The sequence below is a fragment of the Corylus avellana genome, chromosome 2, assembly GCF_965113065.1.
Source record: "Corylus avellana chromosome 2, dhCorAvel1.hap1.2, whole genome shotgun sequence".
NCBI classification, from domain to species: Eukaryota; Viridiplantae; Streptophyta; class Magnoliopsida; order Fagales; family Betulaceae; genus Corylus; species Corylus avellana.
This window is the reverse complement of record NC_142491.1, coordinates 33,975,953-34,001,489: the sequence shown is the minus strand read 5'-3', so window position 1 is coordinate 34,001,489 and position 25,537 is coordinate 33,975,953. Positions and strand designations below refer to the sequence as shown.

Below are 25,537 nucleotides of genomic sequence, written 5' to 3'. Positions count from 1 at the left end.
AGCTCCTTCAAACTTCAAAATCTCTCAATTTGAACCCCTGAACTTTCAATTGCAGTTAATTTGAACCCCTCCATCGGATTTTAAACGTTAAAAGTGAGACAATGACGTTTATACCCCGGACTTTTTTATAAAATTCTAAATTTACACTTAATTTCATTTAAAAAAAAAAAAAAAAAAAAAAAAAAAAAAAAAGTTCTCTGGCCTTGTGACCCGTGGGTCAGGCCAGACCCACACGAGTATGGCCGTGACCCACACTGGGTCTCAGTCAGCAGACCCGCGTGGGTCTGGCCTAACCCACGGGTCTTTTTTTTTCTTTTTCTTTTTCTTTTTTGCTTTAAGAAAAAAAAAATTAGGGATATTTTGATATTTTTAGGTATTTCTGTTAAAAGTTAATGGCTAAATCTGACGGACGGATTTAAATTGACTACAATTGAAAGTTCAGAGTTTCAAATTGAGAGGTTTCGATATTTGGGGGCTTGTCAAATCGCGTGGTAATTTAGGATTTTAAAGTGAAGTTACCCCTAAAATGAAAGTAACCAAAAATATGAAACGGCGCCGGAAAGAAAGTGCAAGGCTCTGTAATGCTCTCTAGCGTTAATAGGATTGAACGGTCAAGATAGTGAGATGTGTATGGTCTCTTATATTCAGAGTCGTTTGATCAACTTTAAATTAAGTGGGGTAATTGAATGCATTTAATGCAGATGATAAGAAATGGACGATTAGGATGTGTCCAAATAAATCCAATAGCTAGGATGTGTTCGTGTGTCCAACAGCTAACTGTCCGATAAAAAAAAAAATAATAATAATAATAATAGAACATAAATATCAGACCGTCTAAAAAATAAAACTAATACTTTTATGTATATATAAGAACACAACTATTCCCCCCCCCCCCCCCCCCCCCCAAAAAAAAAAAAGACAACTTACCTTACACCACCAAATGTAAATAAATTAACATTTTCCTTAGTTTAATAATATTATTTTTTCCCTTTCAAAATATATATATATATTATTTATACTACAAATTCCATTATGATTTATTAATGAAAGCCACAAAGTCCTTAAAAAAAAAAATCAATATGTTAAAAATAATAATATTAATATGTTCGTATAAATGCTATAATTAGTTAAATTACATTTTACCCTCTTAAAGTTTGGAGCAATTTTTAATCCGACTTTTAATATTTCAATTTTTGCAATGCACCTCCCAAACTTTTAAATTTTTGCAATTCCACTAATCAGTGAGTTAAAACTGTTTTGACGGATGGAACTCACGTGATCATTGGTTGCCCCAAAATGCCCCCCCACCCCCCCCCCCCAAAAAAAAAAAACCTCTCTCTCTCTCTCCTCAATCTCTTCCACGGGTCATGATCCGCTAGATTTCCTCACTCTTCAGCTGAAGTTGAATCCAAACCTCGATTCTCCCCCGCTAGCCTGTTTGATCTTTCCATATACCTCATTTGCATTTCCAGTTACAAAACTTTGACTCAAAACTCCACTATTTCCAAAAATAAACAAACACAGAGCGAAACTCGACAACGAAATTTCTTTCTCCTTTTTTTTTTTTTTTTTTTTTTTTTTTTTTGGAAACTTAACTAAAGACCCCTAAACTTTCATCCATTTTGAAATAATTCCCTAAACTTTGAAATGTCTCAATTTAGTCCCATGAACTTTCAATTTCTCTCAATTTGGACCCCTCAATAGTTAACCTCAAACGAAAAACGAAAAACGTGACCTGCACATGACTTTTTTCGCCTGAATTACCTATTATACCCTCATACTAAGTTAAATGTCCAGACTACCCTCTTCCAAACCTACAACACCCACCCAGCTCAAAACGATGTCATTTTGGGCATTAATTTTTTCTCTTTTTTTTATTAAAAAAGAAAAAAGAAAAAGCAAAAGCAAAATATTTTAAAAATTAAAAAATTAAAAATAAAATAAAATAAAAATAAAATAAAATAAAATAAAAAGAGAAGAAGAAGAAGAAGAAGAAAATCGGGGTGGCCAGACCACCCCATTTTTGGCCAAGGGGGTGGCTCCCATGGCTGGTCTGGGGGTGGAGGAACCACCCCCATGGCCAAAGGGGTAATCTAGCCACCCCCAAAAAGAAGAAAAAAAAAAAAGGGTTTTGGCTTTTTGGGGTGGCCGAACCACCCCCAAGGGCCTGGACGTGGTTTCGGCCACCCCATAAGGCCGGTAGGGGGTGACTTCGACCACCCTATAAGGCCAGTAGGGGGTGGCCGAAACCACCCCCAGGCCCTTGGAGGTGGTCCGGCCTCCCCCAAAAGCCCAAACCCATTCTCCATTTGCAAATTTTTTTGGCCTTTTGGGGGTGGTCCTTGGCCATGGGGGTGGTTCCTCCACCCGAGACCGGCCATGGGGTGGCTAGAGCCACCCGATTTTCTTTTTTCTTTCTTTCTTTTTTTTTTTAATATTTTTCTTTTTCTTTTCCCTTTCTTTTAAAAAAAATAAGGAGAAACTTCACTAAGGACCCCCAAACTTCCACCCATTTTGAAATACCTCCCTGAACTCCAAAATCTCTCAATTTAGTCCCATGAACTTTCAATTGCTCTCAATTTAGACCCTTCCGTTAATTTTAGCCGTTAAAAATTCAAAAAAAGACCAAAATATCCTTGATTTTTGTTTTTTTAAAAATAAAAAAACGTTTTAGAAGTTAGAATTTTATACAAAAGTCAGGGGTATAAACGTCATGTGACGTTTCAAATCTGACAGAGGGGTCCAAATTGAGAGCAATTGAAAGTTCAGGGGACTAAATTGAGAGATTTTGAAGTTCATGAGGAGTATTTCAAAACGGGTGGAAGTTTGGGGGTCCTTAATAAAGTTTTCCCAAAAAATAAATAAATAAATAATGCTCAAAACGACGTTGTTTTGGGTTGGGTGGGTGTTATAGTCGTGGAGTCCAAAACGGTGTAGTTAGTAAGGGTGAGGGAGTATGATGGTATAATGGGTAATTCAGGCAAAAAAAGTCATGTGCAGGTCACTTTTTCGTTTTTCGTTTGAGGTAAACGATTAATTTAGAAGGAGGAGTCCAAATTGAGAGCAATTGAATATTCAGAGGACTAAATTGAGAGATTTTGAAGTTTATGGGGTAGTTCAAAACGGGTAGAAGTTCAGGGGTTTTCAATGAAGTTTCCCATTTTTTTTTTTCTTTTTTCTCAGCAACCAAATAGAAGCTTTATCCAAAGGAGAAACTCTAACAAAACAATAAACAACAACCTTTCCAACGATATAATAACAAGGGTTAAATTCACTTTACCCCCTGAAGTTTCAAGAATTTTGCAATTTGAACCCCAATATTTAAAAACTGGCAATGTGAGTCCTTAATGTTTCAAAAAATTTCAATTCAGACCCTCCATTACTAATTTCAGTCTAATTGTACGGAAATCATCTCACGTGTGTCTCACGTGAGATTTTGATGCCCTTTATTCCAATTTTGCCATCATTAAAACTTATAAAATTACGTAATTACCCTCAATTTCATAGGTTTTAATGAGGGTAATTACGTAATTTCACAAGTTTTAATGAGAGCAAAATTGAAATAGAGGGCATCAAAATCTCATGTGAGACACACGTGGGATGATTTTCGTCCAATTAAACGAAAATTAATAACGGAAGGTTTGAATTGAAAATTTTTGAAACATTAGGGGGTTCATTGCCAATTTTTAAACATTAGGGTTCGAATTGAAAAACTCTTGAAATTTCAGAGAGTAAAGTGAATTTTCCCTTAATAACAAACTTGTTGCTTCGACTTCAACTTTCCAAAAATGCTCGAGAATTCGGTTTTCTTTTATTTTCCTTTCCTTTCTCAGCAACCAAACATAGGTTGAGTAGAGAGAGAGAGGGTTTTAGGGGGGGGCATTTTGGGGAACAAAATGCCAATAGTGATCACGTGCGTGATCACTGTTCCTTCAGTCAAAACGGCTTTGACTGATGGATTGGTCGAATTGCAAAAATTTGAAAGTTTGGGTGGTGCATTGCAAAAATTAAAACAATAATTAAAAGTCGAATCGAAAACCGTCCCAAACTTTAGGGGGTAAAGTATAATTTTCCCTAATATGTTAGTCAGGGCTAACTCAATAAATTTAGAGGCCTAAGTCGGCAATTTTAAATGGGATTTTTTTTAAAAAAAATAATATTATCTAAATAGAATTAGTTATATCAATCTAACGTGTATGCTAGGTGAATAATTAGGTATACTCTTCATATATGAAAATCTAATAATTCATAACATATTCAAATGAAAAAATAATAATGCAAGTGACTAAGTGAGTTTTGGGTAATTAGAATTTATTAACCTTTTTATAACTGATCTTTTATGAAATGATTTTAAGAACTTGAACGATGAGTTGAAAAATCATGAAATTGGATAAGAGGAGAATTTTCAAATGATACTTTCTTCCGATCATTTATTAATTTGTTTTTTTTTCCCATTTTGAACTATAAGGTTGGAAAAAATATGGAGATAGCCTAATATTAAGGGGGAAATGCAAAATTAGTCATTGTGGTTTATCTTATTTACAATTAGATCCATGTGGTATCAAAATGAACTCAAAAGTCCCTGATGTATACCAAAAAATAATTTCTTCCCTACAGTCAAATTACATTTACTGACTTAACAAATTCTGATAGGGTGAAACGTTATAGCCAATAAAATTGTGATACTTGTTATACGTAAGTTCATATCACACAAAATTTGTTAAATTAGTGAATGAAATTTGACTGTATATTTGCGGAATGAGTATTTCATTAAAAAAATGAATAGGCATTACTGGAAATAGAAGAGGTTTCTTTAGTTTTGTAACAAGTACACGTGGTCTAAATTTGCATTTTTCCCTATTATTAATATTGATTTTTAATGGTTCAATGCTATGAATTGAATGCTATAATACTATATTTTTAATAAATTCTTTAAGGAATTTTAGAAATTAAAAATATAAAAATAAAAAAAAAATAACGTGAAAATCAAGTGAGAACTCTAGAAGATGAAGCGTAAAAATATTCTTAAGGCCAAAATACACTTTTGGCAAAAGTTTTAAATGAAGCTTAGGGCCTGTTTGGATTTCAAGAGCCTAAAAGTACTTTTAATACTCAAAAAGTTTGTTTTAAGAAAAAAAACAAATACTCATTTAGTAAAAAAATTAAAAGCGCTTCCAATAGTTCAGAATGCCTAAAAAAGTATTTTTCCAGAAGCTTAAAAATGAAGTTTTTGCCCAAATGCTCCTTTTGGCTTAAAAACTCTATTTGTCAAACGTAATCACAAACAGGCTTTTAACCAAAAGTGTGTTTTGATCATTTTTAAGCTTTTTAGACCCCTAAAAGCGCTTTCAATTTTTTTTACCAAATATGTATTTTTTTTCTTCAAACAGACTTTTTGATGATTAAACGCACTTTTAAGCCCCTCAATCACACAACCAAACAAGGCCTAAACACAAAACAAAATTTTTGTTTTTGTTTTTTTTTTTTCACAAAAGCGTAAAGAAAACCTTCACAATTATTTGCTGCCAAATATTGCAGAGGGCATGCACACGTACGTACAGGGTTAAACACACACAACTAAAAAGTCCCACCAAAGCTTCAAGCAGCATTCAAGTGAGAACTGGCAATACGACCGTTGGCACCTTTTGGATAGAAACCCCCGGGTACATGCTCGTCACCTCCCCCGTACACGATCCTCAGAATCTCCTCCGGCGTCCTGCCGTACGAGATTGAGTCTCTGTCTCCGGCGAGGACGTTGCCCACAATCCGTCCCTCGGCACCCTTCACCGGAGGAACCACAAGGCCTTCATCTTTGAACCCAGCACGCCCAAGCTTATTCCTTAGCTCTGATAATCGATTTGTAAACTCCGCCACCGTTATTCCATACGGCTGCACCTTCACCGCCGCACGCTCGTATAGTAATGCTCGAATTACCGCATCTTGCCCTGCTTCCACGCCTAAAAGGCCTGCAACAAGCTGCACTTTTCCATGTGCATATGCAATATGCATGCACAAATTAAAAGTTAGATGTATTATTTCATGACTTCCCAATATATATATATATTGAGAATATGAAGGAAAAAAAAAGGAGTTGAGATTATTGGGTTCTTTGAAGAATATAAAATTTTGATAAAGTTGAAATTTTTTTAGTTGAATGTTAATGGTATCATATCAACTAAAAAAAAGATAAAAAAGTTGAGAAGAATCGGGAAGAATTGTCTTCCCAAACAAGCCATTACTTGTCCAAAAAGGTGAAATAGCGTCTTAAATCACTATTTGTCCTAAAAGTTTTACCTTGTATAAACTAAAACTAGGAATCAAAGTTAGATTAAGCTCGGTTTGTTTCGACAAAAAATATTTTCAACGTTCTAGAAAATTTTTTCAGTGTTTGGCTCTTACGAAACATTAGCAATGGCGGAAAACAACCTACAACTTTTGGTAATTTCCAACGGTGGTTTGACAGTTGTCTGACGGTTTAAGAATGAAAAACTCAAATTTAAGAAATAGTTCAAAAAATTTTAAAACAAAAACTATTTTTTGTCAAACAGAAATATTTTCGATTTGACTATTTTTTTTATTTAAAAGAATATTTTATGCTTACCCTTTTGGAAGAATCACCTTGAAGTTTAGGATTTGCTCCGACATAGCCAGTGAGGCCAACATAAGGAATAAGGTAGGATGCGAGGAGGAAGTTGAGGGAGGTGGCGTAAGGGTCAAATGGTGGCTTTAATGGTCTCCCAAATGCACTATCCACCACTTTTGCAAACGACGCTGCGCTTAAATCTAACAATGGCCTCGGGAATCCTTTTACTGCCCTTTGAATCGCTCTGCAAAACAAAAAAACAAAAAAAAGAGCTTAAATTTTCATATATATAATGAAAAGAAAATAATAATGATTTAAAAGAGAATAAAGAGAATATATATATATAACCTCAAATGGCCAACTTCTTGCAAAGCAAATTGCTTGATAACATCGCGGATAAAAGTGTCCAGTTTTGCCCGTCTGGCACCAATAGGTGGTGGGCCTCCTCTGCTTAGATTGGGGGCAAATTTATCCAAGCCATACCCGAAAGAGCCATACAAGAAGAATTCCGCCTCCAGAAACTCTAAGTTCAGTGGGAATTCCAAAAGATTCACGTCGGATTCCGGCACCGACGAGCTGTCCCAATATATATTCACCTCATAACAATATGAGGTGGGAAAGAGGAGGAGGAGGAGGAAAGTGGTGATGGTGAGAGGTGTGGGAGTGAAGGAAGCAGATAGAGCCATGAAGAAGAAGGATGGTTATAATATTGCATGTCATATTTATATATAAAGTTTGAAATGACACGTGGCACTTGATCTTAACAGTTGTTGATTGAGGAGGAGGATTGTGTGATTAATGGAGGTTGTCTTCGTGCGTGCATGTATGAATGCATGGTTAGGTGGGTGTTGAATGGAAGCGTGATTGAAAAGCTAAAACTAATTCCGTTTTATTTGGGGAATAAAACAAACACCCCATGACCCATGCCATGTGCATGCATTGATGATGAAGGAACAAGATTATTATTATTTAAAAAAAAAAAAAAAGTGAGGATCGAAGAACGGTGCTTTCAATATAGGATTAGTGTCCGATACACATTCGATCACAAACTCAACTTCCCTCTGGAGTGGCAATCCAACATAGTTCATCGAGAAGACATTTGAAAAGTCTAGTGCCATAGGGATGTCTTGCATTTTCTTCTCTTCTTCCTTTGCCGTGGTGATGACAAATGCCAAAAACGCCTTGCCTCCTCCCAAAATGAGCTTCTTGGCCCGAATGGCCGAAATGGTGAGAAATAAGGATCTTACTTGCAATCCAATGAACGTGACTTCTCCTTCTCCTCATGACCTAAGCGTAACTTGCTTACGAGCGCAATCAATAATCGTGGAATGCTTCGCCAGCGAATCCATTCCTAAAATAACATCGTAACTATTCATAGGGAGAAACGCATTGTCACATCACTAAATTGTATGACAATTGTTTAACAGTCTATTAAATAGCATTAGTCTGAAACAATCTAGGTTATTCTCATGAGATTTGGCTCACTCCCGTTAATGAAAAGACATAAATTTCCTACAAATTGGGTTGGCCTATCTTTTAAATATGTCTTGTGTCTTTGAGTATGTGATAACTCTCTCTCTCAGTAGACCAGTTGAGGAAGCTGCAAGAATACAGATCCACAAGGGTTAAATTCAATAGACTGCACAATTTCATACCCTTCATCAAAGTACATTTTAAAGCTGCAGTATACAGATCCACAAGGGTTAAATTCAATAGACTGCACAATTTCATACCCTTCATCAAAGTACATTTTACTTAAATGCTGTCAAATTTATACATAAATAAAGGAATACATAAGACTGCTTTGAGATCTCCCAAAACCAGAACCCATAATAAAAGTCTATAAAAAGGACTACCTGCCTACTTTCTCAGCTCTCAGATTTTTTCTTCCCTGATTTCTTATGATAGCCGATATATCATTTGTATGATCTTTGTCACCAGCATCATCCTTGACAACAATAATCCCATCTTCAGTTTCATCATCATAACCATCCATCTCACCCTCATCATCCCAATCCTCTCCATCTTCTTCATTGTCATAGTCATCATCATAATCAACATCATCCTCTTCATCATTATCATCCATACCTGCACGCAGGGTGTGGAACTCGGGAGGCGGAGGGCAATCCTCTGTTTCTGCCTCATCTCTCTTCATCACGAGATGCCGAATGACCCTTTCATCTTTGTCTAGCATGCTCTTAAAATCATTAATCCATGTTGCCTCTAACTCAAAGTTCATTAAGAAGTAGTGGGCATTCTTGGCTTTCTTTATCTTGTATGCTAATCTTCTCATACCCCAATCATTCACTCTCCATATCTTGCCTTTCTTCTCCCTTAAAAAATCTGCGACAAGAATTTCACAAATATCAGAAACTTACGCAGATTTTGAATTAAACTTATGATGAAAAATTAACTCTACTTGAACTCTGACATGTATATACATCAAATCCCAGAGTTCCTGGATGACCTACTTTAGCAACATCAAACAAAGCGCATGCAGAGGTGATTCTGCAAGGAAACAATAATAGCTGCTTTTCTTTCTGAAGTTGAAATATGCGCTACAGATATTGAAAGAAAGCATTTTTCCATTTGAATAACCAAAATTTTTACCACTATTTTGAATATTCGGATACGACACTTTTTATAAACTACTAACAATCATTTCAACGGCCATAAAAGTCATTCTTGCAAGTAGATTTCCATTGCCTGTTTTTCCTATAGCAAATATTTTACTGCTGTTGGTTGTGAAGAAACAAATGTCAAAAGAGATATAATGATAGGGGGCTGACGAAGCAGTACAAATCGAAATTGTAAATGGTGCTCATGGTCATAGATATCCAAACTAGTTGTGGTATGACCAACAGCAAGCTAAACTCAGCACCCAAGAAAATTCAAGAGAGTTATACCATTTGAAACCATCCAGAGTTCAGAATATTTTACTACCCATCTAAAATCGGACAAGGATCCTCTCTATTTCAAATGAAATGGATAGTCAGGATTTAAAGTTTATGCATCTAACAGTGTACATGATTCCTTATAATTTAATTTTTTTTTAAAACATGACAACATCGGCTTCTTATATATAGTTAGATACACTAATTTTAAATCCTAACCATTAAATAGATACTATCAATTTCATTCAAAATGGAGAGAATCCTAGTCCTCAAAAATCTCCCTTTTTGCCAGGTTTTAATACATTGATAACATAGAAGACAGTAAAGCAGAACCAAGAAGCATACAAGGTGAAACTCAAACTACTGTGAACTATGAATAAATCAATTTTCATGATCATATATGACTTCAGCAGAGATATAGAAGTAACAGAAGGATGGAAATGCAAAGATCACCTTGAACTTTCTCGTTAACACTCTCAACCTCTTCCTCATGCTTCTCATGAATTAAATAAACCACTTCATAGTGGCGCACTGTAGAAACAAGGGAAAGAATAATTGACAAGATGTATAAGTAGCTATTCTCTCTTATAATAATACATGTTCTCCCTAATCTCATCAATGGATTCAACAAACAGAGCGAGGTCAATAGATGAAAGTAATTCAAACAAGTTCTACAAATTATGAAAAGACATGTTGCCATAATAAGTCTAGATTAGATTATGCCAAATTGCATCCTGCAAATAACACAGCTTTGCAGAAACATAATTTCCCTTCATTTTTATTTGAATTAAATATAGATGTAACATATACCTATTTTCTTTCATCTGCAATCTCAGTGACCAAAGGACAATTATCGAACTAGTAAGAAGGACTGGCTAACTGAGTTGAAGTCAAACTTACTTTGTTCCAGAACCGTTTCGCTTTCCAGGTCTAGCATCAGAGTTTCATAGAGACTTTCTGCAGATCAACAAACAATTCAGTAACTTAAACCTCTGCATAATCGGAAAAAAAAAAAAAAAAAAAACAAAAACTAGAATTAATATGAGTTATGATAACAACTTACGTTCTTCAGCATCGGCAAACTCAGGCAAAAGTTGACCATCCTGAACTTTCTTCTGAAAATCAAAATAAAATTCCCACCTCAAATCAACCAAATAATTTAATTAATAAAAAAATACTATCACATTCTTCAGTCAAATAGATACAATGTAAGCCACCAAAAATCTTTTTTAAGAAGTAGGGATAATTTTATTAAAAAGAGAACAAACACAAGTGCAGAGTATACACGAGAATCCCCTAGTGAATTATAAACGAAGATTTATAAGATTTAAAAAATCAAGAAAAAAAGAAAAGCCCCATCAATAAAAGTAGACCACTCATACAAAGATCACAATAAGACTGGATTCATTTCAAAAGAAGGCCTCCCAATATAGCATCAAAAGTACAATTGTTTCTTTTTCCAAATAGTCCACATTAGGCAAAGTGGAGTTGTTTTCCAATGGGACAATTTTTAGGGCAAAACGCACCTGCACCCCTTGTGGATGAATGCAAGTTTATTGACATCCCCTATGTTTCTAATTTTTTTTTCTAGTCATTCCTCTAACGGTTACTTATAAAAACCGAGAGGGTGCCAATAGAACTGCATCAAATCAGAGTTTGCGGGCGATTAACCCAAATTTTTATGGTGTCCAAACAATCCTTACAGCTAGAGTATACATCCATCACCTTCTTTGGCATCATTCATTGAACCCCAAAAATGTTAAACACAAAGGACCAAAATTCCCTCGAAGCAATGAAGCAACTGATGATAAATGGATTCACTACTATTTTTATACATACAGCGCCAATTAACGAGAGAAACATTGCGTCTTATAAGGTCGTCAGAAGACAAGATTTTGACGACAGCAATTTAGATAATTATAAAAGCTATTAAGACGGGTTTTGGATTTGTCTATTACATGTTCAGCGGTTAAGATTTCAGCAAAGTAGAATGTAATAGATAAATCAAAAACTATCAATTCTAATACACGTTTTTTGTACGTTCAAATAAAAGAACCCAACTCTCAAATACTCATAACTATAACAAAACTACTCTTTTTTCCTCATAAATATTTGGGGAATTAAAAACAACAAATATAACATTCAAATATAAATATCAGAAACATTGTTAAGGATTATGCAACAACCGAAAAACACGAAAATCAAGAACACTGGGGTTTGTGTACAAAGCAACCTCTTTAAGGAGCACAGCTTCAGGGAAAAACCCAGTGGCCTCGTCTTGCTTGGGCACGAAGCTGTGAGTGTCTTCCTTCTTGCTCTTGTGGTTCTTATTTGCCCCCACTATCACTGAGCCTCTAAGACCAATAGGGAGCTTCTGGGTAGTAAATTGACCGGAAAAAGTGAAGGGAGAGTACCCATTTGCGAATTTCATGCATGGGTTTTGGAACTTTAGAGAAGAACAACAATTGGTGATAACAAATTTTGGAGCTTTGGGTGTAAGATAAGCTGCAGAGGAAGTGTTCAGGAGTGCCTCCATGGGAGTTCTGTGAGAGTGAAAGATAATTGCAAATTGTGTTATATCATATAGAGCTGTGGGTGGTTTGGTAATTTCCAGTGTCTTTGCGTTTGACAATATATGTTTTTGTTTTTGTTTTGTTTTGTTTTTTTTTTTTTTTTTTTGAGAAACAAGTGAAAGAAATTTAGGACAAAATTTTTCTTGGAAATTTTTTTTTAAAACCTAGTTTATTAAATTGATATATATCTTCAGAACATATATATATTTTACATGTATTTTTCTTTTTTAATTTCACATTCATTTTTAAGAATGCATGTGACAATCATATAATTTAACAATTTTATTGTTTTGTTATAAGTTAAAAATTTTCGAAGCTCACTTGGAACAAAAATTAAAAATGTTGGGTGAACAAGTAAATGATTTATTCAAAATAAAAGTAGAGTTACAGAGCCTGTTTCAATTATTGAAAGGATTTATATTATGAACATACTTTTATTTTTTTTTTGAATTTAGTCTAGCAATCATTTCATTGATGAGAAAAAAAAACTAGAATAATGTGTTTAGGCTTTTAGCTAATACAATTTCATTAATACACTAAGGGGCTTCCTCCATATAGACAATTTCATCTATAAAAGAAAGTGCTTCTTTTGTTAGCCTATAAGCATCTTCATTTGCTTCCTTTCTGACACGAGACACTCTCCACTATCGTAAACAGTTCAGCACTATCTTGACACCGTCAATTAATTAGCCATGTCAACACCAATTTTTGTCTATCTTTTGTAGTGCTTGCACTACAAGTCCCAGTACTCTGATGAAAACTACAGTCCTTGAAGCCGCTATGAATTTTGCAATGATTGGATTTGTAAAATTAGATTTGAGAGCTTTCAATGTTGCCAATACCTCCCCACATATTGTCCCTCACGATCACGCCAATGCCTATTTCTCTATTTATCTTATCCGCCTCGGTTTCGCAATTTACTTTCACAAACCCACTTAAAGGGGCTTTCCATTTATGGTTCACCACTCTACCCCATCACCATTTCCATTCGGTCTTGCTTGGCCTCTTTTGAAATCATTAAAGGCCCCCTCCATTGCTTTATAAACAATTTGGTTTGAATGGCAAAAATTTCCCCCATGGATCAGGGAGTTCCTCCTAAACCACAGATTTCTCACTACTACTGCCATTTTTTCAAAATCATCATCTATTGAGGAAATAAAATATATCATATAATCTAAATTTAATTAAACTGTTTAATATTATAAATACTTGCCACAAAAAAAAAAAAAAACAAATTCTTGCTCTTTGCTATTCATATATTTTAATTTTAACAAGATCAGTATGTGACCTTTGACATTGCTCTTGAGAATAAAAATGGGCTGATTTCAGTCACCAAAACAAGAAACAAAGGAGAGTATTTTTGGAAGCTACTCTTTTTCTGCTAATGGTTTCTGTCATCATACAATCAAGCCTGATGTGAATATTCAACCAAACCACCAGTGATATCCATCATAATGATATACCTCCAAATCACCTCCAAATCCTCAATTTTTCTAGAAATTCCAATACAATCAATTATAGTTTGACAATATCGGTGAAAAAGAAAATCCATCCAAATGTACACCAGTTATTAGGTTCCATTGAACACCAATGGCAGAGGAAGGATTTGGCATTGCGTTTTATTAGGGAAGAATTTCGCATTGTGCATGGCAAGATTCTCATCTCACCATGAAAAAAACCTTTTTGCTTTCTTGGTTCACAGCTAACTTCCAAAGAAAAACAAACAAAAAAGAAATACTAGAATTTAGCTTCCCATAAGAGAGAGAGAGAGAGGGCCAAAGCTAAGAAAAACGACTATAACGGAGAAGGAAAACAAAATAATATACAATTTTGGAATCACAGAGGTTCTAAGAGACATTTTACTCATGCTGGCATGTATTAATGCATTCAAACTTTCCTTGGGCCTTAATTTTCGTTAAGAAAGACCCACTCTATAAGTCAATAAACCTTCTGTGTTAGGCTCACAAATGCTTACAAATGTCGTGCTGCGAAAATCATGAGTGATCACCATTGCTTCTTTCCCTTTTTCTTCCTCTTGTTGGCACTGCCGCCACCATTGCTGCTGCTGCTCTTAGTGCCATTTCCACTTCTGCCAGATGGGCTCTCAGTCGACGTGCTGCCACTGACATTGTCAAACATGCCTGCATGCATTGCATTCTGCAACCACTCAAAGAATTCTTCCTCTGTCATACTTTCCTCCATATTAGATGCTGGCATACGACCACCTCTTTGCCCTGAACTTGTTCCCTTTCCGCTGTTCGGCTTCGAGGTTACACTAGTGTTGACATGAAAAGTTGGTTTGTGGGTGTTGGCTGGACATCTCATCCCCTGCACCAAAACGAAGAAAAAAAAAATCAGTATTATGCGCTTCTACTTTCAACATGGAGGTATAGAATGGGCACAAGGGTCAGCATGTGGGTGGTTCATGCAAAGAGACGGCATCTCTAACTTCTAGATATCCAAATTACCTATTATATGAAATCTACCAGATTCTTCCACCAAGCCACATTAAAAGTTTAATTTATGGTTGCTTTAGTTTGTAGAAATAAGATTTGTTTCTTAGCTGAAAATGGATAAGTAAGCACTTCGACACCAATATGGAACTTATATCATCTGTCTTTGATGCCGAAGTACAAAACAAAGCAGGTATTCATTCTAAGGCAGAAAATCGTCACCATGTTGCATTTTGTGATATGAATGCAAAAGCAAATCAATCAATCATATCAATATTATGACGCAGAATATAGATAAGCATATGATGCTAAGTCAGACACATTAATGTGGCGTTAAAATACATAATGAACTCATTTTTTAAGTAACATGTGGAAGCCTAGAACACATGGGACTTAGAGCTTCCATTTCAAAAGGCATCCAAAAGCCCATGACAGTTGATACTCTCCCAGTGAGAGCTACATTTTTCCTTTCACTCGTAGTCACCTGTAACTTGCAGCATTAGGTTGTGAAATTAACATATGTATATTTTTGTCATAAAATTATCGTACTCTCAGTTTATTCATCAGGAAATGCATGCATGTTCAGAGAAATCAGGTCAAATAATAAAAATATACCTGACAAATATACCATTCGGTAGCATCATATATCCTGCTATCTGCGCAAACATATGCAAAGGGAGCATCCACCTGCTTATATAACATCATGTTAAAAAGGAGAATTATATTCCAATTTCATATTATACTCCATTCAAGACATGATCACCGGTATATGTACAATATAGAAGCCCTTCAAGAGTATAACCACATTTTTTTCCTTTCCAAACTAGGGGAAGGGAGAAGTATAGATATAGTAAAATTTGAAAACAAGCTTTCGCCAAAATGTATTATGGTGCATACCTTCTGCAGAAGTCCAAAAAAGAAGGGCTGAGAAGACTGTTCAACCCATCCATCTCCATCTTTTGCTTGATGAAAATCTTTGCAATCCTTCAAAAGAGAAATTCCCAGAGGAGAATTATCAACACCAGGGATAGAATTCCTTCACTATAGGGAAAAGAAGCACCATTTTGTAAAAAGTTGGACCATGTCATGTGATGTGGTAGTACGCTTGGTGCCAACTTTCACAAATGCATGCTAATTGAAGAGCATGCATAGAGATAGAGGGAAAGGAACTACCTGGCACCATCTTGCTCGAGATTTTGATTTCTTTGTCTGCAACCAGACATGAAAGTCACCACACTTTTTGCAGGCTATTCGCCTTGAATCTACAAAGGGATCCTCACCACCAGCCTCTGCGTGTGCAAGTCCAGAGGCAAAGATACCATGCCCTCCATTCTGGGCAAACAATTGCATTAAAAGTTTAAGATGAAAGGATTAAATTAGAACAAGAGACTACTAAGTGTCCCAAACCGGGCGCAAATTTGTCAAAAGAAGTTGTGTAAGAATCAACGTAAGCATCAATCTCTTTCTTACGAAGTAACAAATATAGGACCACCAAAATAACACAACTTAATACTCCAAGTAATCTGAGAAGAAGACAAGTTCAATGCAAAATCCAAAGACATTCAACTAGACACACATATATGCCGAATGAATGACAAAAGGATTCAATATATGTGGCAGCATGGTTGCTAAGTTTAACATTATCTAGTTTGTTGCATCAAATCACCCTTTTCTTTTGATACACATGTATAGTGGTATTGCAACAAAAAAAAATTATTGAGGAGTTCGAAATTAATTACAAGCACTATGAAATTTGGTAGGCAAAAATGGCTGACCAGAAATGGGCAATCATTCCCATGACTCAGGGGATGGATATCAAATGTCTAAGGAATTCCCATTACAAAGATTTGGTTCACATAACTAGGTCAAGTATATTGATCTTGCCATTGAGATGTACCCATCACTGCTCTTTTCCCTACATATTTGTCAGTCAAGTCACTTAGAACTATTAAAATGGTGGAAAAAAAAGTCTTTATTCCATTCACAGTTAAGAGGGGCATGCTCATCATGTGATTTTGATTTATTACAGAACATGAGAATCAAAATCCACCACCTTAAAAGGAATGCACAGAAGTCAATATTAATCGTATCTCATTTTCCTCCGTTCTCTCTCATCTTACACATCTTCGTTTAGCTTTCGCTCTCCACTAGCGAAGGCGCGTGTTAACGCGTACCGCTAGGGGTTAGTCCCGGCTCATCCATTCCAAGCACTTGGCCTCCACGATGGAGTCTCGCCTCTTCATGGAGGCCAAAGCTTTCTTTTTCTTGGTAGAGGAAGGCAAATCAGAGCTCAGCGTTGAGGAAAGGAGAAAAGGTTTTTTTGGGTCCGTCTCTTTGGGTCCTCAGAGTGTTGCTTGGTTGATAGTGACAATGGAAGAGGTGATGCGGACCGATGGAACAGAAGATCTCATCAATTCCAATCGGAAGGCCTCGAAGGTTCTCACTGTCAGGAGGGGTGGCAATAGGGATGGCCGGATTTTGGTGGTTTCGACTCAAGATGTAGGTGGCCGGAGGAACATTATAGTGGTACCTGAAGGCCGAGAAGGGCAGGGATGGGGTAGATTTGCTAGGGAACTGAGCAAATTTATGGCTTTCTTTGAAGCCATGAAAGAGCTTCCTTCTTCCGGTTCTATACTTGGGTGCACCACGCCCTCCACGGAGGTGGTGCGCGATGTGTTTGTCCATCATGGGGAGGTGCGTGGGTTGGATCTGATTCCAATGGAGTCGTGTAGAGAAGTGGAAGTTGGGAGAATGGCGGTGAATTGCTTCGATTTGGAGGCGTAGTCGACTGGACCGACGAAGAAGAAGATGAAGTTTGGCTGGACCCATGGCGGCGACGAGGTAAGGAGGAAGCAGAAGCTAGGGTATTTTGGCCTGTGGAGGAAACTTCTAGAGTGGATTAGGGCTGCTTTGGATCGGGTCTCTACTTCCAGATCTAGACATATTAGGCTGCGCTTGAAGCCCAAATTGTCCTTTGGGGCCAGGTTGGAAATGGGTGGCAGCCGGGCTAGGCCGAAGCCCATGTTGAAGAAGGATTCATCAGATCCGGGTTCATTGGGTATCGGTTCGGATCACGGTCTTCTTCTTCCTCCGGTTCTAATTCCGATGGTGGTTAATCTCCACGTCACATTCTAGTCACCGGAGGCTACTGGATCGACGAGGACGCCTCATTCGCCGAAGCATGTTTCTGATCAGCCTTACCGGAAGCTTCTTCCACCGCCAAAGATACATAAATCACTGCGGCTTCCACCTTCTCTAAATCCATCTTCGTGGACACCTCCTTCGTCTCCCGGTTCTCTCCCATCCCTCAGGTTCTCTCCCATCCTCTTTGGGTGGGTGCGGGGATGTCTCACCGAAGGTGATGCTGGTACCGGCAGTTTCACCGACAATCACGCCTCCTGTCGAAGCTGGGTTGGATGGGTTTGTTACGGGTTCTTGTTCGCAGGGGTCTGAATAGGCTGTTCTCGGGTCTAATAGAGGAACTGGGCTGTCTTTGGAGGTTTGCACCTCTAACACCATAACTATGGAAAATGGTCTGACCAAATCCCAGAAGTGGCTGGTTGAGTGGTTGAGGGAAGGTGTAAAGGACGATGAGCTGCATATGGCGATCTTGAAGGACATGGAAGAGGATTATCGTCGGGCAAATAAGGTAGCACACGATGGGGAGCTGTCCCCCGATCCCCGGATCAAGTGTTGGATGGCGATGAGGAGGAGGATCGGAAGTTGGCGTTGCTATATGAGGTGAAAGAGAATTTTTTATGGGCTATAAAGGTCGTGCAGCCTAGGACTAAGGGCAAGAGAGAGCTGTTAAATTTTGAAAGCTTCATTAACTACGGTATTGCTAGCGGGCCTTCTCGGAGAAGGAAGGGCAAGACTATTGTGTTGTAGCATTCCGTGTGGGTTTTAAGGGCTGTTGAGTGATTCTGTGGGGGGTTTTGTGGGTTAGCTTGGCTTATTTGGGTGTTTGATTTTGAGGGATTTTGGGTGGGTTTGTTGGGTTTCTTTTGTGGGTGAGCTTTGGCTTCCCTTATATAGTTCTAGTTCTTGTATATTTATGGCTCTTTTTTCTTTAATAAAACTTATTATTACTTATCAAAAAAAAAAAAATCCACCACCTTCTTGTGTTTGAGATTCCCACATTAAGTGGACAAATCTCTCAAACTGCCATTGATTCTCACAACGATTCCCATGAAAAATGTGTTCCAAAAAATAGATATGAAGCAGGAAGGGAATGGGATACAGGTCCCCCACACCCGATACTGACGAAACAGACAGCTGAAAAGAATGGGGGCAAGATATATATACATACCTTTTGAGAAGTACTTTGGAACCTACGGAATAAGTTCAGCAGCTCCTCCCTTCTTAATTCATCATCATATGCTTTTCGCTTCAGAGTATCTAGTAGAACCTAGAAAAACATGAACATAAATTCAACATTACAGTCAGACAGAAAAAACAAAAAAGAAGATAGAAAAAATATCTTTGCTACTGAAACCAAAAGATTTACCTCGTATGCGTTTTGAAGTTTCTTAAAAGCTTCTGCAGCCTTTTCATTACCCATGTTCTTATCAGGATGGACCAGCATTGCCTGGATCCAATTAAAATACTCAGTCAATTAAAACTAAATACTCTCTTATCTTCTTTAGAGACAGTGGGAGGTTATTAAGAAACAATACAGAAGTAAACCATCTCTTGAAAGCCACAAGATACATGTTCAAATATCATTGAAGCAAACTCAAGCCATTTTGATCGATAAAGCTACGAAACTTCCAAGGGAATAACACCGAAAACAATTGTAAGGATAATTATAAAACATAATCATGCCAATTATAGCAAACAGAGAATGCTTACCTTTTTCCTATATTCCCGTTTGAGTACAGAAACATCAATATCTTCATACCGAGACAAGCCCAGTGCCGAGTAGTGATCAATGCAGTTTAACAAGCGAACCACTTCATCTTCAGAAGTTAGCTCAGAATCAGACCCACTGGTTGAGGGAACTCCTGGACCACGATCAGCTGATAACCCTGGGCCAGTTTCAGAGGTCGAAGCATGCTCCGTGTCACCATTAAAGAAACCTGTTTGACCTTGCATTCCAGCTGTTTGTTCTGGGAACCTACTATTGGGTCTTCTATGCTGATTTATATTATTCTTTAGGAAGTATATCAGAACATCACTCGAAATAAAAGAGAAATTCAAACCGATAAGCAAACCAAGCCACCCAACATATGTCCAAGCACAATATACGGAATACATGGTGGTGATTAACAGTGCAACGCGTTCGTGGCTCAACATGAATGCCAACCCTGAATTTTGAATAATGTCAAACCCCAGCAAACTAACAAAGTAATAGAAAAGATGATCCACTGGAACAGTAAGGTAAGAGGCTTACCTCCAAGGAAGATGACAAGCACTGTTGTCCAAAAGCTTCCAAAAAACCACAAGAGAACAGCTCCAGAAATGGCAACAAACAAAATTGCAAGAGTGAACCCAACAAAAACTCCGATAAGAACAGCTAGGGCCTGATTAATCAGGAAATCCATAATGAGAACAAAATAATATGAACGGTACAATAACTAGGCTAAAAAAATGAAGCTACAACCAGCAAAACACTTGATGCAAAATCCTCACAAGTTACAGCTAAAAGAAAAAGCACATAATGATGCCAACAATTCTGAAAAACATTATATACAAATATACAAAGCATCGTATCTACAATCACTTTCTCACTATTTCATTCTAACGACATGTGTAACATTTTACACACGACATCCCCATCATGCTATCACCCAAGTGTCAAGACTAGCTCCCAACTGAGCCCTAAACCCATATGATTACATGCTTAAATCTTTAATCTTACATGTCATCAATTCGCAACATGATAGCTAAATTGCAAAAACTTGCATATATTGCTTTATTTTTTGCCAGACTTTATGTACCCTGGGCTTTAATCTGGATTGTTGAAAAGCTACATTAGGGTATATCCATGTTCAAGATTGGTCAAAACAAATGAAGAGTTACATTGGCATCCGTGAAGTTCATCTCCAGTAACCAAAGGAGCATAGATATGGCCCAAGAGGCATAAAAGGATTGCATAACCATGGACTGAAACTCTGTTATCACCCATATTCTTTTTGATCAGTAACTCAATCTCATTAGAAAGCGCAGAAGGCACAACCCTAGTATATAAAAAGTATACAAGAGACCCGCTAATAGGGAAAAAGAAAGAAGAACAAAAGTCCAAAAAGCCAGAAAACTAAAAAAAATGCGGACTATTATCACCTGTATACTTACAATACCTTCCTACTTAAGAACTCATTAGTGATCAACTTGATTAGTAGTTTCTTGAGAGCTTCTAACCAAAAAAACTACTTTCCATAATTTCATGTTCATTATACCCATCTCACTCCCTTTTTTTATTAAGATAACATCCATCTCACTCCTAAAGTAAGAAATCATTTGAAATCAAAGTCCCAAATAAATTGCTTGCTTACATGAAAACAATTCAGTGCATCAAGCTTTTCGCTCCAGCATCCTTCAATAAAATAGGTGAGGATTGAAATGACTCATGGAAATTCAATGGATCTATTGTTTTTCAAATAGAAAAAACACAGATAACTGTCATCCAGACTCAAAATATACCCACAAGACAAAAACGAGAGCCATGGCAGATTTGATGGTACAGAACTGATTTCAGGAATCTCTACAATAAGTTCTATTCTTATTTAAATTATTTGGCATTTTCTGGGATACTGGTTTTCCATTTTGAAAAGATCACATTCAATATGGCAGACATAACTGGTAAGTAGTCTGAAAGAGAAAAACAATGACGTGATTCATTTTACCAAGGGATATAAAAAGGGCCCTTGCCTTATAAATGCAGAAAACAGGATTCTCAAGAGAATCATTAATCCTTTTTTCTTCCCATTTTTTCCTTCTTTTGGTCAGGCCTCAAAAATTCATTAACAAATAAAGTGTAAAGTTGGGGGGGAAAAGGACTGAAAAGCAAAAGTATATTATCTTCAAAGAATTAGTTTAAGAACTGAGTCCAATCAGAATAACTATCGACAAATGAAGTGCCGAGACTTTGCTGTTGTCTCAAACATAAACAGGACTTACCAAGACAATAAGAAACTTGAGCATCCCAACCATAGCAATTACAGAGAATATGCTGAACCATATAACTGAGAAGAAGGATGTTGTCCCCATGCGCAAGAAGGAATCAATGCCTCTAAGAGTACAGTCTAACCAAACCATTGATATAAGAAGCATTATGCTCCCAAAATGCATGAGCCATTTCAAAACAATGGGATATGCCTGCTCAACCTTCATTCTAGCATAGTCACGCGCATTCAGTATTTTGGTTGTTAGAGTTACAAACAACGGTCTTTGCCTATCTAGCCATTCACTAGCTGCCTTTAAGACTGATAACGCTGATGCTCTCACACTTCTAACCACCAAATTATCTGAAAACTCAACATTTTCTATCACATTTCTAATATTCAAACCATTAAGCGAGAATGGCAGGCTACTTTTTGTATGTTTTCCACCTTGGTTAGTCCCATGTCGCATCCCATTTTCTTGTTCAGTTGAAGTTTCCATATTTCCAATGCAATCCCCTAAATCACTCCCAGAAGACATTGGTTGCTCTGGACCTCGCATTGCATCCATCCCTTGCTTCTCTGTCCCTGAAAGGTTCTCAGATTTTTTTTCACTTTGGTTCTCATCTAATGCATAATTGGTTTTACTCACAGTCTCTCCAAACTTGCTTGGCTGGTTACTGTTTGGGAGTTCTTCTCCTGGAAAAACCTTCACTTCACATGCTTTTCCTCGCCCTTTCGTATTTGTTGGATTACCCCCTGAAGCTGAACCTCTTCTTTTGTGGTTTAATGTATGGTGATCCAACCCATTCTTCTGTTGATTACCTTTCCGAGCCATGAAGTAATAAATCTTGTTGTATTCCTTTAAGGAAAGGTCAAATTAAGTATTATCTGATTCCACAAAAAGAGCCATAGGCTAGCTAGGGTGAGAAGCATAACCTGTCAACAAAGAATGCGAAGAGGTTAGCAAATATGCAAAATCAGACTGCAAAAAAAGAAAGAAACAAATCATATATGCATAATGAATCAGGTTGAGAACAATGAAAGTAACACTAGTGCAAATATTTTCTATACATCTAGAGATAAATCTAATAGTAATGCTCCATACACCCAGAGGGCATGTAAAAATTAAGAACCCCATAATTTTTAGGCTCATCAAGTAAATCTAGTCCATAAATCCACATAGAAAGAATAGTCCTCAGCATCCAAAACTACACTGTCATGTCAAAAATGATTCATTTTTATATCACTATATCAAAAAACCTTTTATTTATATATATATATATATATATATATATATATATATATATATATATATATATATATAAGTGAAGCATCAAATAGACTACAAAAACCCAATTTGAATGCAGCACAAGGTGTTTCCTCATCTCTACTCCTCCAAATGTTCCCCATCAAACAAGCAGGCACCACCCTCCACACCACATGACCTTCCCCATTACAAAACCTTCCTCCCCCAAAAAAGCAAAAGTCTTGAGGATAAGGTGTTACCTCCATATCAAGTGTAAGAAGACCCAACCTCGTAATTCACAGAATAAGTGGTACTAGCAGCATGAAACCCTCATGATATGAGGGCCACCATTTTGCATCTTAACACCAGCCCATGATTGATGGCAAGCCCCCTACTACAAAAGGGCTAATTTCTCTAATGCCTATATATATTCTACATAAGGAAAGATAATTTTAGTCAGTTGGAAAAGGGGATCAACATTGAATGGTAATAGAATCCTGATGAATAAAAAGCAACAAACCCAGCTAATTCGGAACTACCCATACCTGATAATTTCACGCCAGCAAAACTTGAAAATTCATGTTAAGGAAATGATGCTGTATAAGTTCATCGAGGTGTACTTAGTCATTTCTCCACGAAATTTCACACATTTTTACATAATTATTCATATATCTCCAAGCTTCTAACTTGAGCTTCACATAGTCATTTCCACCCCCAATTTTGTTCATGCAAAAAAAAAAAAAAAAAAAAAAAAAGAAAGGAAAAGGGAAACATTTGATAATCAAACCCCAAATTTATTTCAAAGAAAAAAAAAAAACCCCCCAAACATTTCAGTTATGAAAGAAAATGATAAAGAACATGGAAAATAACGCTGGCAAATATATAAATAAAGAATTTTAACAATACCCAGATGACAAAATCCAGCATAGACAAATATTTTAACAAAAAAAGAGGTACCTTGAGCCATGGCCACAGCTGAGGCGCGTCCCAGAGTGAAAATAAAAGCAGTGGCTATTTCAGAGTATTCTAAAAACCCTAAACGGTCATCTTCTTCATCATCCCCTGTGTACTGCTATTGGCTGTTACAATCTTTGTTCTAAGTGGATGTAAGAGAAGGAAAAAGGCATATAGAATATATGTACGATATATCTATGTCAGAAATTTGGGACTGAGAAGACGCTCACGCAGCTTCTTAAGCCAAGGAGTTCCTCTCTTGACTCATCCGTGAGGTTTGAACATTGATCTGTTTGGTTGACTGTGAGGCCATATACCAGCCATGGATTGAGGCCATCTTGCGCCTGAAAGGGTTAGGTGATACAAAGCATGGCTTTTCGTTTTGGGTAAAATACACTTGGGTCGATGTTTCTAATGTCTTTCATTTTTCTTTTCACATGTTTTTTTGGGACAGATATTTTCACTAACTCTTTAATTTTCTAAATTTAACTTTAAAAAATGTATTTTTTTTTTATTTAATTAGCCACTTTTCAAAACTACTAAATATCAAACTTTCTAAATATTTTTATACTTTAACTAAATATTATTTTTTATAAATAAATATAACTGTCGTGAAACTCACTCACTTTAATTCCATGCGAGAAGATTTATCAAAATACTACCCCGACAACCAAAATAATATTAAAAAATAAATGGTTTTGGCATTTGGTGACTTTATATTTGGAGATGAGTTAAAAAAATATTGTTAAATTTAACTTTGGATAAAGAATTTGACAAATGATTTTTTTTTTTTGTGAATTTTGTTAAAAATTTAGATAAATGTTAAATATAAAAAGCTTGATGGGGATGCTCTTAGGTTATTATCATGTGCTTTCTTTTTATTTATATATGACTGCAAATGATGGAGAAAAGAGAATGAAAATCGAATTAGTGACCACTACTTCATAAAATGTTGTTTTTCGAGTTCATATTCTTAGGGTCATTATTATCATGCGTTCGTTGAACATGTAAGAAGCACGTAATTTGTCCCCAAAAGGTAGTTTAATCGGTTAGTATCACGCCTAATGAAGCGGAGATTACTAGTTTGAATTCTCTCTCCCCCTCTTGCGCGAACATGTAAAAAATAAAAATAAAGCTTGTAATTTTTTAATTTAATAAATAAATAAAGGAAAATTAGTCTTTATGCCTATAAGGATTTGCAATAAGCTCTATGTGATATAACAATATTCAGAGAACTTTTTGTGGTACACAAAAATAATAAATAGGTGCTTGCACCGATATTTTGTGTAATTTTTGTCTAATTAATTACGTACATCTAAATTAATTTAATATCACGATAATTTCCTTTGAAATTATCGATACAATCTTCACCCGTTCGAAGTTGTCCACTTGATAAAGTACAATAAAGTGTGCAGGTGGAATAACTGTATTCCAATTGATGCCTAAATTTGCCCAACTGCCCGCACTCAAGCAGTACGATTGAGGTTGGTAATCAATTTATTTGGCAAATTTACTTTTAATTAATAATAAAAAAAGTCAAACTTTGAAGCTTTTCCCTTTCCCCTATTTCTAGGGTTTCCTGAATCATGAATGCTCAAATTTGACTAAAGTAATGCACCCCAAAGATTTGACCAGGCTGAGTATTCAGGAATTATGAAGAAAGCCCATCAAAAATATATCACATATTTTTCAATAATACCAAATGTTGTAGAAACTATAATTATTTTTTAT

At 36.4% G+C, this 25,537-nt stretch overlaps 3 protein-coding genes across 5 annotated transcripts; all 3 read right to left on the bottom strand.

Moving 5' to 3' along the window:
* Positions 1–5,528: 5,528 nt before the first annotated feature.
* On the bottom strand, positions 5,529–7,269 carry LOC132191478 (desiccation-related protein PCC13-62). Its single transcript, XM_059606550.2, has 3 exons — positions 6,932–7,269; positions 6,602–6,827; positions 5,529–5,976 (listed from the first exon to the last, which is right to left on the bottom strand). Exons 1-3 carry the CDS (start codon positions 7,267–7,269, stop codon positions 5,599–5,601), a joined length of 942 nt encoding a protein of 313 aa, XP_059462533.2. The 3' UTR covers positions 5,529–5,598.
* A 1,039-nt stretch (positions 7,270–8,308) lies between these two features.
* LOC132187063 (Translation elongation factor EF1B/ribosomal protein S6 family protein) lies at positions 8,309–12,051 on the bottom strand. Of its 3 annotated transcripts, none has more exons than XM_059601219.2 (5): positions 11,711–12,051; positions 10,541–10,592; positions 10,378–10,434; positions 9,931–10,008; positions 8,309–8,926 (listed from the first exon to the last, which is right to left on the bottom strand). In XM_059601219.2, the coding sequence occupies exons 1-5, from the start codon at positions 12,011–12,013 to the stop codon at positions 8,436–8,438; spliced, it is 981 nt and encodes a 326-aa protein (XP_059457202.2). In that variant the 5' UTR covers positions 12,014–12,051; the 3' UTR covers positions 8,309–8,435. The 3 variants fall into 3 exon arrangements, with proteins under 3 accessions (XP_059457202.2, XP_059457210.2, XP_059457220.2); XM_059601227.2 differs by having other exon boundaries at positions 10,541–10,589; XM_059601237.2 differs by lacking the exon at positions 9,931–10,008.
* A 1,781-nt stretch (positions 12,052–13,832) lies between these two features.
* LOC132168122 (Chaperone DnaJ-domain superfamily protein) lies at positions 13,833–24,189 on the bottom strand. Its single transcript, XM_088513285.1, has 10 exons — positions 23,810–24,189; positions 21,623–22,542; positions 19,896–20,025; positions 19,355–19,809; positions 19,011–19,091; positions 18,813–18,911; positions 15,677–15,835; positions 15,401–15,487; positions 15,119–15,190; positions 13,833–14,378 (listed from the first exon to the last, which is right to left on the bottom strand). The coding sequence occupies exons 2-10, from the start codon at positions 22,439–22,441 to the stop codon at positions 14,055–14,057; spliced, it is 2,226 nt and encodes a 741-aa protein (XP_088369411.1). The 5' UTR covers positions 22,442–22,542; positions 23,810–24,189; the 3' UTR covers positions 13,833–14,054.
* Positions 24,190–25,537: the final 1,348 nt, after the last annotated feature.